Source organism: Lucilia cuprina, chromosome 5 (assembly GCF_022045245.1).
Source record: "Lucilia cuprina isolate Lc7/37 chromosome 5, ASM2204524v1, whole genome shotgun sequence".
NCBI classification, from domain to species: domain Eukaryota; kingdom Metazoa; phylum Arthropoda; class Insecta; order Diptera; family Calliphoridae; genus Lucilia; species Lucilia cuprina.
The window spans coordinates 35,292,120-35,305,070 of NC_060953.1; the positions used below are offsets into that span (position 1 = coordinate 35,292,120).

Genomic DNA, 12,951 nt, shown 5'->3' on the forward strand with positions numbered 1-12,951 from the left:
TATGTTTGATATTATTTCTTTTAAATATATTTGTACGTATGTATGTAGCAGTATATCATCTTATTTCTAATCATATTCATTAAAAAATATTATTTTTATTTGCATTTTTTTATAATTTATTATATTAAATCATTTTATGTGAATATTTCTAAAAAAACAGCTCATTACTAATTCATTCATTCATTATGCCAATCATTATTTTATTATTTCTTCTTTACTCATTCTGTCAGAGAGATGATCTGCGTTAATGAAGTATTAATTAAATGTTTTTGTTTTCTTGTCTAAAAAAATTAAAAATAAAAGAAATTTAAAATTTAGAAATCGATTAAATAAAATCGTTTCAAATTTTGTCAATTTTGCAAAAAATTATTGTTAGGTTAAGGATATGAATTTACTACATCAAATTTAAATATTCGCTTCCAAGATACTTGAATCTACCTTCGACAAATGTCTGTCAGTGGCAAAGAAAATGCCTTAGAGTTTCACTGTCCTCTCCAATTGCTCTACATTCATCTAAATTCGCACGTTCAATTTTGTATAGATGTGCTCGTAATTCTTACCCAGCAAACTACTTTACAAACTACATCTTAATCACATATAAAAATGCGTTTACATATTATTCACTTTTATAAACCAAATATTTCCTTACAAATGAAAACCAATTTAAAAGTTAGAAAAGAGATGTGGATAAGTCATTACAGACAACATATTTGAAGTACATCAAGGTTTGGTGAAAACCAGTGAAATTTTCATAAGAGTGTCATTAAAAGAATGTGTTATATCGGATTTTAACAGCTTCTTAAACCAAGATTAGATGTAGTTCAGAGTTGCCAAAAATGAACAACATCCCCTCAATGACACGCTAATGTAAAATTCATAGGTTTTTCAAACTTTTTTGCTGGGTACTAATCCCAGACTCTCGTCTTGCTCTCATTAGGGTCACCCCATAGAATCTTTGTGGTTTTACTCAACGTTTCAGTTTTCCAAAAGGCCTTTAATTTAATTCGACTTTAGTTACGTCGAATGATTTTACGTTTATCGGGTTAATTACCTCGAGCTCCTTTCCCTTTAAAGGTATTACATTCTCGTTGATGACAACTCCCGAGTGGCATGGTACCCATATGGTGTAAAGCTTATCTCTGGAAGAATAATCAATTAAAGCTTTCTTACAATCCAATACTGTCTTAAATTTAATTCTATCATCTGTTATCGTCCTAATTGTGTTCTGGCTATAGGTAAATGTTTAAAGTCCTTTGAGCGCCATATTTTTCTAATCCAATTTACACATTCCGTTATTGCCATCCGTGTACCAAGGCATTTTATATGGGATCAGCGTTTCAAAGTTTTCGACATATTCTGTAACTGCAATCAGTCATGTCCGATGATTTGTTTCTAGCCTTCCATTGCGTCAGTATACATGAATGACGTTCGCCTAAAGAAAAGAGCATTGGTAGGAAACACCAAACGCATATACGCTAAACTCCCCGTAGAAATGTTTTGTCCAAAGAAGCCACCGGACTATCGAAACATAAGCTCGAATTGGTATTGGCTACGACCCCTTTTCATACCTATAATTCACCTGCATATCGGCGAGCACTACTTACTTACTTACTTACTTATTTACTTACTTATTTACTTACTTACTTACTTAATTACTTACTTACTTACTTACTTACTTACTTACTTACTTACTTACTTACTTACTTACTTACTTACTTACTTACTTCCTTACTTACTTACTTACCTACTTACTTATTATTTTATTTTAATTTTTTTACTATTAGTATTTATTATTTTTTAATAATTTATTATTTTTTTAAATTTTTTTATTTCAGAATATCATAACTTTCACTGGACATTTTGTACAAACCTTTGGTAGCTGTTTTATTTTACTCCCTAATTAAATTAATGTATATTTTTATTTTAAACAAATTAACTTTTTTTATAATGTTTATTAGAAATCTTTTTGTTTTAAACTATAAACTTATTTAAGTATTTAATTTGTAACATATCAAAATAGCATTTAAAGAGGCAGCACAATCATTAACCATTTTGTTTTTTAATTAATTTTAACTTTTTTTAATAATTTATTTTATAATTAATTTCTTAATTAAACAAGTTCAGCGCCCTTTTCGATTTACATAAATTTCAATTTAAAAAAATGGCATTTTATTAGCAAACAAAATTTTAATAAATTTATAACTTAAACAAATTCTAGAATTATTTGTTATTTTATTTTTGTTTATAAAATTAGTCAGAAATTTTCAAGAAAAAAAGTTTAAAAATTCCACTTTCTAGACTACTAAGGCACAATGAAATGACAATACAGAAACTAATAATCAATTGAGAATGAAACTCCATTTTACTTTCATTGAATGTCCTTTTTTGTTTATCCTTAAAAATTTGGCCTTTGTGCACCAAATTAAACTATTTTCCACATTTAGAGAAAATAGCGAATTATTCTACACAAACACTTCAAAATGTAATTTGTTTTATTCAATCAATATACTTTTTTATAGTAAACAATCACCTTCAGTTGAAATTGTTAATGACAATTTACACAATTTAAATATAAATGATCATCAACAAACTCAACACGACGTTGAACAGCCACAAACACATGATGAAGTCGATGAAGATTTACAAACCCAGGCAGATCAAGAACAGCCAATAGCTTCTGCTACAGATGCCACAGCTGAACTTGAAATAAATATTAATGATCACACTGCTGCTGCTGCTGCCAACGAACATGAATCGTCAACGCAGTCCCAACAAAATTCATTAGTTAATACACCCTCCCAACCCACGAAAAGTACATCATCCGTATTCGAAATGGAAAATCGCAAAACAGCACCCACTTTCCATCTAAGCAAACAGCATACAGGCATGAAGAATCGTTCGTATGGTGTGGGTATGGCTGTAACACCTTCGACAAAAATGGAATTTGATCAAGAGTTAAGAGAAGATTTCGGTGTGGTAAAAATCAATCGTCCCATTGGCAAACAACCATTATCGCCAAATGCCAATGAGGAAACAATGTCGACGGTTTCTTCGTCAGGGGAGGGTTTAACCGATCAGGGTTATTATGATTTAAAGTTTTATCACAATAAATTGTGGTAAATTATTTATACATATTATCTAAGAGAAAAGTAAACATTAACATTTACATACATACATATATACAAATACATATTGTTTAAGATAACATAACGATATATTTTAGTACATATTTAAGAAATCTTTCAATTTGATTTAACAGCAAAATGTTTATATCAAAAAAATTGGTTAAAAGTAAATCTTAACATTTATTTCCACAAAATGCTCAAATGAAATTGTCAACAATTGAGGCAATTGATAATCTAATGGAGATCAAGTTTTTAGTGATGGTAAACTCCTAGGGAGTTTATTACTCAAAATAGGTCTGTATATGTAATAGCACTTTCAATAGGCATGGAATTCTGTAATAGAACATTCAGCAAGAAATGTGTAATATAACTGATTCTTTCAGTTACTTCTTTTTAGAAACGAGGTCTATGTTTCCCAACTCGTAAATTATTTTGCATTTTGTTTCCATATAATAGCAAATAACACTGACACTTATACCCCAAAAAAAAAAAAAAACAAAACTTCAAAACATATCGCATGATTAAAGGACATTACTTATTTATAAAAAAATGAAATATAACCCACACAAAATAAAGTTTAGCTATTGAAAGCATCTCTCCCACTCCTATATGAAATTCCTTTCTTTTTTGTGAACAACACCTAAAAGTTCCTTTATTTTAGTTTCTTAATTATATTTTCCATTACAATTCAATTGTTTATGGTTTTATTTTTTATTTAGTTATTTGCTTAACACACTTCACTAGTTTTTTCTTTATTTGTTATTTATCGGTTAAATTTGTTCCTTTATTTCTGGAGAAAACAAAACGCACATTGTTATATAAAATCACACACATGTTTATATAAAATAATATATAAGAAATCATAATTTATATTCATATTTAGGAAATTTACTTCATTATACGTTTTAAAAAAAACTCTTAATATACCAAATTTTATTGCTACAAATAAGTAAATATTTATGGCAACAATGTTATAAATTTGAACCGGGAACAAGGTGGTATTCATAACCTGCAGAAGTTATTGGAGTAAATACCTTGCAAAAGTTATTGTTGTAACAGCTAAAACTATACAATAATCTAGTTGTGGGGAAGGGTTCTACATCAATGTCTAGGCCTAAAAATTGGGCTACTGGATACGTCCATAAATTTATTGGTCGGATTGAAGAAGGGTTGGCTGGTCAGTTGAATATGTGGTGGGTGTCATAAGCACCCTTACCACATGCAGCATATTCGTTGGGGACGGCACAGTCTACAATAGGCATTTAACTTGTTGCTCCATCCCGATTTTAGTCGTTCCAGAACTGTTCTTGTGCTAAGAACGCGGAATTTATGGCGTCAAGACTGCCATATTAGAGGACTGATCCAACGATTATAATACTTTATTCTACAGCAATGCCTAGGCCTACAAATGGCGCTACTGAATACGTCCATAAATCCATTGTTCGGAGTGAAGTAGGGTGGGCTGATCAGTTGAATGTGTGATGTGTGTCATAAGCACCCTTACTCCATGCAGGACATTCGTTGGGTACGGCACGGTCTACACGTGATCAGTAGGCATTAAACCTGTTGCTCCATCCCGATCTTAGTCGGTTCAGAACTGCTTTTGTTTTCAGCGGCAGGTTTTTTTCCGACATTAATGCGGTATCCTGCGACCGCGGAATTTAGGGCGTCTCTTCGACTATCGTTCAAAGCTGACATATTTAATGACTGATCCAGTGGATCCTGCATATGTTTTCCTTGTATATACGCAGATTATTTCTGACATGCATCGGGGGAGCATCCAACTGTTTGGCGGTAATGTTGGAAAGACTCCTGCAATGACATCCCAAAAGGAACTGTTTAGTTAACATGACATTGTGTTTCTTGACTGGGAGAACCTTCATTTCCTCATACTAATTTGTAGACAGCTCATTGGGTATCACTAAGCGAAGGTGATTACACTGTAGCAGCATTCCCCAACAGCCGGTTCTATGCACCGGAATGACTCGTATTATTCGGCAAAGGGATGGCAACAACAATACAATTTTCTGCTGCGGAAGAACATTTTCCGGCATTGCTGCTCCGCATCCGCTTGCTCCGTGCCTGAATTAAATTCAGGACCCTGGTTCGGCACAGTTTGCCAGAACCGACTGCACCATATGTCCATCCAATTAAGGTGCAACTCTTGTTTGGGCTGTTGTCATCTAAGAAACTGCTCTGAACTTAACCACCATCGAGAGTGGTAGGAAAATTTCGTCGCCACATGCTACTTGCAACAACACTGGAGCAGCATTATTAATTACTGACCGACCAATCATGTTATATGTAGCTAACAAGGTGTTTTTATCCATACCCCAAGTGCTGTGTGTAAACATTATTGGAGTACATGATCCGTTTAGTAGTCCTATGTAATGCAGGCATGAATCATGTGTACTTTTTTTAACAATGTTCATGTCCTCATCTAGGACAATTTTAAATGGAGTATGTTTTTTGTCAAAATATTGGGATTACATTGAATCCAGGGAAACCTGTTATTTTTTCGAATCAAAATACGGAGTAGATCCCCCCAGTTTTAGTCCTTTGAGGAGCACATTTTACACGAATATGCAGGGTATTTTGCATTAAAATTCTAACATTTTGATTGTTAATTCGTATAATGGAGTAAACTTCTTAAGCTTTATGTAAACAAACATCATATTAGCAAATAGCTTTAGGCTTTATATCAATACATACTAATATAAAACTCATCTATGAAAAAAACATCATCATAATTCAAAATTTTGAATTTAAAAAATCAAAAAATCTACTTCACAATTTAAAGTTTTATTTGCCTTGTAAGATTTGCTTTAAAGCTTAACTAACAATAGAAAAATTCAAATAAACTTAATAAAATAGTAAAATTTTTAAACAAATACTCATACACACACACACACACAAAATAGAAAATCATTGAAAAAAAAGCAAAACACAAAAATATATATCTAACTATATCTTCCATTTACAGAGATCAGACATATGAAAAACTATTTGAAGATTATATGCTCTAAAACAAAAAAAAAACAAAAACATTTATAAATCAAATTTAAAAGAAAAACCAAAAATATAAAATTTATCTTCTTAACAAAATCTAAATGTTTAAAATAAATAAAAACAAACAGCACATTAATAATATTTAAGGAAATAATTCTCATCAATTTGTATTAATTACATTTATAACTATTAATTAAATAAATGATACAAAACAGATATTGGAAAAAACGGCATTTTATTTGAATTTATTGAACTAAATAGTTGCGTTTTTTGTGTAAGTCTTTATTTTCATTAATTTTATTTACTTTAGATAAACTCAAGTAAGTATGTATAATTATTATTATTATTTTTTCTTTTCTAATCATATAATTTAACATCTTTCTTAAAAACAGTGTGTTGTAAAGCATTTTAACTTTATTTTGGAAATTTTATTATTTTTTTTAAGGGTTCTTTGAATTAAAATCTAAATATTATAAAGTTAAGTTTTATTTGTTTGCTTTCTTTCTTTGTTATTATTTTGTTATTTTTTTTTATAATAATAATTAATATTTTATAAATAATAATTAAATTTTGAAATGTTCAATAAGAATGGTGGTGTTGATTAAAGTTTGACAATAATGTTGCATGTTGTTGCACATCATGTTCCATATAATCGTTATAAACATCTGTATGCGTTTGCTGTGGTAATTGTTGTTCGAGAGATTTATCATTATAGCATTCTTCTGGATGATTTGATGCGGTAGAGGAAGATTCCCACTCTACTCACATGTAGATGAAATTAAACCTATAAAAGATTAAACAAACAAATTTATACTAAAAAATTTGAAATGTTGAAATTAATTTAAAAAAAAAAAAAAACCAAAATTGCGACATTTATTTTAAAATTGTTTGACTTGAAAATTCTAAATTAATTCAGAATATTCGAAATACATATAGACTATAGACTAGATAATAGACTAGGTTATAGACTAGACTATAGGCTAGACTATATACTAGACTATAGACTACACTATATACTAGACCATAGACTACACTATAGACTAGACTATTGACTAGACTATAGACTTGATAATAGACTAGGCTACAGACTAGACTATAGACTAGATTATAGACTAGACTGTAGACTAGACTATAAAGTAAACTATAGACTAGACTAAGACTAGACTATAAACTAAACTATAGACTAGACTATAGACTAGACTATAGACCAGACTATAGACTAGACTATAGACCAGACTATAGACTAGACTATAGACCAGACTATAGATTAGACTATAGACTAGACTATAGACTAGACTATAGACTAAACTATAGACTAGACTATAGACTAAACTATAAACTAGACTATAGTCTGGACTATAGACTACACTATGCATTACATTAGGCTAGTCTATAGATAGAACTATAGACTGGAATATAGACTAGAATATAAATTCGACTATAGATTATAGACTAGACTATATAATAGACTTTAGACTAAACTATAGACTAGACTATAGACTATAAACTAGACCTTTTACTAGACTTTAGACTAGACTATAGACTAGACTTTAGACTAAACTATAAACTAGACTATAGACTAGACTATAGACTACACTATAGACTAGACTTTAGTCTAAACTATAAACTAGACTATAGACTACACTATATACTTAACTATAGACTACACTATACACTAGACTATAGGCTACACTATAGACTAGACTGTAGACTAGATAATAGACTAGACTACAGAATAGACTATAGACTAGATTATAGACTAGACTTTAGACTAGTCTATAGACTAGACTTTAGACTAAACTATAGACTAGACTATAAACTAAACTATAGACTAGACTATAAACTGATCTATAGATTAGACTATAGACTAGACTATAGACTAGGCTATAGACTAGGCTATAGACTAGACTATAGACTAGACTATAGACTAGACTATAGACTAGACTATAGACTAAACTATAGACTAAACTATAGACTAGACTACAGACTTGACTATAGACTAGACTAAAGACTAGACTATAGACTAGACTATAGACTAGGCTATAGACTAGACTATAGACTAGACTATAGACTAGACAACAGACTTGACTATAGACTAGACTAAAGACTAGACTATAGACTAGACTATAGACTAGACTATAGAATAGACTATAGACTAGACTATAGACTAAACTATAGACTAGACTATAGACTAGACTATAGACTAGACTATAGACTAAACTATAGACTAGACTATAGTCTGGACTATAGTCTGGACTATAGTCTGGATTATAGACTAGACTACAGACTACACTATAGATTAGATTATAGACTGGAATATAGACTAGAATATAAATTCGACTATAGACTAGACAAGACTTTATATTAGACTATAGACTGGACTATAGACTACACTATAGACTAGACTATAGGCTAGACAATAGGCTACACTATAGACTAGACTATAGACTAGGCTTAAGACTAGAGTTCAGACTAGACTATAGATTAGATTATAGACTAGACTTTAGACTAGACTATAGACGACACTAAAGACTACACTATAGAATAGACTATAGAGTACACAATAGACTAGACAATAGATTAGACCAAGTTGGACGATAAAATCCGAAATAACTCAACTAACATTTTTGTATATAAAGCAGGATTTTCACTTAACTATACTAGACAATAGACTAGACTACAGAGTAGACTATAAACTAGACTAGATTAGACAATAGATTAGCTCTACTCATTAGAAAATATCTTTTAATAAATTTAATAAACTCACCTGCATAACGCTTGTGGTAACGAAGAAATTATCGGTCCATATCCCTGTGAATTATCATAGAGTTCAAATAGAGGCGCCGCTACCAGTTTGTAATTTTTCGGTACTGCAAACAAAGCTAAATATTTGAAAATAAATAAAAATTAAATGTTATTTTTTAATAAAACGCATAAATTGAGTTTTCATTACTTTTAAATTAATTGAAATTTTAAAGGTAAGTTTTTGTATCTTATCAATAATTATGTAAAACTACAATATTAATATGTTGTATTTTTGAACAAAAAAATAAATAAAAATATAAGGTGGTTAATTTTAACAAATATATATATATTTTTGTTTTAATTTTTTTTTATTATCATTGTATTTTTTTTATTATCCTATAAATATGCAAAATTTATATATTTACAAAAGTTTTGTTTTTTAACTTTTTTAATAAAATTATTGAAATTTTAGTTTAAAAAGAAAATGCATTACATTATTTTCTTATTTGTTTTTAATTTAACAATATTTTGTATAGAGAAATAACGTTTTATATGTGTGTAGATGAGTGGAAAAAATGGAAGCAATTATAAGTATAAAAACTTTATTTGTATGAAATAAACAAAACTTCGTTGGAAATAACCAATTAACTAATATATTTTTATGACAACTCTTAAGAATTTAAATTTATAACTTTTTCCACTAACAACTATTTTCGTTTATTGGATATTTAAAAACAAAAGAAACAACTATAATTGCATTTAAAATTTCCATCACAATTGATCTTATATAAAACGTCATTTGTTTAATACAATAATAAAATTTACATATTTTTTTTTTGTTTGATTAGTTTATAATAAATCTATGTGTGTACGTTTGTACGCAATGTATGTTATTACATTTCTTTCTACAAAATATTCCTATGATAATACTATGTGACAAACAACTTAAAGCCACATTACATTATGGTAAATGGTACAAATACAATTTGTAAAATATAATTCACAAAAAACAAATAGATATATTTAGTTGTATATAGTTTTGATAGCCAATGCAAATTCTTGAACAGAATTATTACAACAATTTAAAGAAAGTCTTCTAAAACATATGCCATTAGCGAACAATTTTTTTAGGCATATTCACAATAATTAAAACACATTTTGCTTAGAAAAAAAATATAAAACAAAAAGAATTTGATTGGCCATGTGGATGGAAAGTATAAAAAGAACTTTCAATAAGAAATACAAGATTCCTTAAATAAAAACACTTTAAAGAGAAAATATGGGAAAAACATACACAGTTTTTAAATTTTAACTTTAAATGTATGTAGAGATCAGTTAAATACATAGTTTTTAAAATAGCAAACATTAAGTGTGATGTGATATTTGGATATTATTTTAATTGTTTTTATTTTAATAATAAAATAGCCCTAAAAGCATTTGTTGTTTACTATACATATTTTAAATAATCAAGTGTATGTTTAACAAGTAATTTGTATCACTTTAATGAGCAAAAAGTGAAATTTACATTGTTTGTATTACATTATTAAGAAAATATTTATAAAAAAAAACTGTATGAAAAAAAATGGTTTTTGTTCAAAATCAATTTTACAATTAAAGTGGCTGAGGCAAATGGTAGAAAGAAAAATTAATACAACTATTTATTTTTTGACTGGACTTATAAGCTAAACATTAACAAACAATAATAGTATAATAATAAAGGAAGAAATGAAAATACAATTTAAAAAAAACTTTACCCTTTTCATGTAGTTGTACTAAAAACAAACGTTTGTGTTCCTTAGGTTTTGTTATATGCGGTGGTATGTAAGGATATTGTGGAGGTTCAAAGTTGGGACGCCACCAATTGCCAATAGTATCTTCAACGATCCACTCTTGCTTAACACCATCTTGACGTCCTAAAGTCTAAATAAATTACAATTCGAATATAACAATAACAATGTGATTTTTATAAAACAACAATAATTAATTATTTAATACAATTTTCAGTTTTCATTAGATCTGCTCCTAGTAGTAGTAGTAGAGGGGGTTAATTTACAAAACAACATCAACAACAACAACACCACCACTAATACAATGGTTTCTCTTTTAATTAGCAAATACAAAAAAATAAACATTTTAATTTTCTCATCGTTTCTTTAACTCTCCATAATATAGCATTTGGTTCTTTAAACTAATTAACAATATTTGGTTGTTAAAAGATTTTTATGTTAATTTCATTTTGGTTTTACAATATTTTCCATGATTATCTCTTGATTGCAATGCAATCTTCGATGTTTACATTCTCATCTTGCTACATGTGATAAATAGTTTTTATTACTTACTTCTGTTAGTAGACGCTTAAGTCCTTCAACTTCATCTTCGCCAGCATTAAGTTCACCTCCTGGTAGTTTGAAGAATGTGGTACCAAGTTGTAATAGTAAAACATGTGGCAAACCATGTTCATGTACTAAAAGAACACCTTCGACGGAACGTCTCATACCTATGCGATCAAATTCTTCACGCATACGTTGGAAACGAGAGGGTACTGAAGGATCCTTTTCAAATAGTGGTTCTTTAGTACCGAAGGTGTAATTTGTAAGTGGATATCTGGAAAAGCGTAAATAAAATATGAAAATGTAATTAAAGAGATAAAATCATTAGTAAAGTAATTATATTATTAATTTTATAAAGTGTTTAAAAGAGTTAAAAGTGAGAAATATCAACTGTATTATATCTTATCGTTTTTTTTAGCCTTATACGGAAGCTAAGATATATTAGTAACTAATTTTGTCAAGATCAAATTACGGCAATAGTTTAAAGGTTAACTGAGATCGGAAAAGAGCAATATGCTACAAGTTCCAAATGTGGACATGGTACTCATGATTTCCACCGACATAATCAACTGCCCAACAAACTCTTTTTACTAAGGCCAATGGATTTATGGACTAACCCTTTATAATTAACCCAATTTCGTTGCTCGGAATTAAGCACTAATATAATAATTATTAAGGTGGCTTTTTCCAGTTGAATATTTTTATTATTCAATATGCATTTTTCCCGCACTTTTTGAAATTATTACAATACAGTTTGGCCAATCTCAATATAAAACGATTTATAAACCAGTTAAAACTTTAAAATTGTATATTTTTTCATTTTGCAAAATCAGCATTCCCCCGCCTGAACAACGGTTATACAGGAAATGTAAAAACTAACAATTATACAAACAACATACAAACCATTATTGATGTTGGTTTTACATTCTGTCAAGATATATTTTTGAAAAAGTCCAAAAACCTTTTATTTTACATTACAAAAGTATTGTTTTCATGCATGCTGTACAGTAGACAATTATAGAAGATGGTTTTTAAAGAAATTCGACGTTTTAAAAAAATATGTTAAAAATTGATAAAAAGTAATGTTATCGATAGTAAGAAAATCGTAGAAAAACAAACCTGGTAACTTTGGGCGCCCAATGTGGCAGTGCCCCATAATGTATTTTTTGCCAGTGTAATACAACAAAAATAATTAACTTTTTCTAGCTTTTTTACTTACAAATTTATTGTCCTATTTATCGTCAACGATTGGTTGGGATTAAATTTCTGTGTGCCATTATCCATTTGTCCTTGGCTACTGCGGCGTGGCCAGCCAGTTCCTGATTTGTTTGTAACTTGTGTCGCCATGTTTTATTATACAGTATACACAATTAACACAATCGTTTTTTTTTCACAAGTGAAAAACTTTATTTTTTAATATAAAACGTATGCTTTATTGAGTTCTACAACAATTCTTTTAATATATTCTGACACAGTTAATAATTTTAATTAATAATTTGTATTTTTAATTAGCATTTATTCTTTCTTTTTTATATTTAGCGTGCACTTCAAGTGGTAGTTTGTTAGCAGAAAAAATGAAATTATGCGAAATTGAAGAAAAACAGGCAATGCCGGTCAGAGACCTGCGCCGGTTCGGCTTGAAGCCGACTAAGTCTAGCCGCTGAAGAAAATTCAAAGCAGCGCCGCGGAAAATTTTTTAACTTAAGGCGGCTTTGTTGAACATCTTTAATAATATATTATTA

The 12,951-nt window shown here is 29.2% G+C and overlaps 2 protein-coding genes across 7 annotated transcripts in view; one reads left to right on the plus strand and one right to left on the minus strand.

Moving 5' to 3' along the window:
- Positions 1–6,170, plus strand: part of LOC111684277 (alpha-tubulin N-acetyltransferase 1) — a 52,751-nt gene extending 46,581 nt beyond the window's left edge. For 5 of the 6 annotated variants that reach the window (XM_046953264.1, XM_046953262.1, XM_046953265.1 and 2 more), the window contains one exon: positions 2,520–6,170. In XM_046953264.1, coding sequence (XP_046809220.1) covers positions 2,520–3,120 — 601 coding nt within the window. In that variant the 3' untranslated portion in view covers positions 3,121–6,170. Of the gene's footprint in view, positions 1–1,835; positions 2,155–2,519 lie in introns of those variants that run through there. The other variant, XM_046953267.1, reaches the window with a different exon arrangement.
- Positions 6,171–6,395: 225 nt separating this feature from the next.
- On the minus strand, positions 6,396–12,792 carry LOC111684272 (cleavage and polyadenylation specificity factor subunit 5). Its single transcript, XM_023446409.2, has 5 exons — positions 12,429–12,792; positions 11,219–11,483; positions 10,634–10,799; positions 8,902–9,016; positions 6,396–6,918 (listed from the first exon to the last, which is right to left on the minus strand). The coding sequence occupies exons 1-5, from the start codon at positions 12,554–12,556 to the stop codon at positions 6,897–6,899; spliced, it is 696 nt and encodes a 231-aa protein (XP_023302177.1). The 5' UTR covers positions 12,557–12,792; the 3' UTR covers positions 6,396–6,896.
- Positions 12,793–12,951: the final 159 nt, after the last annotated feature.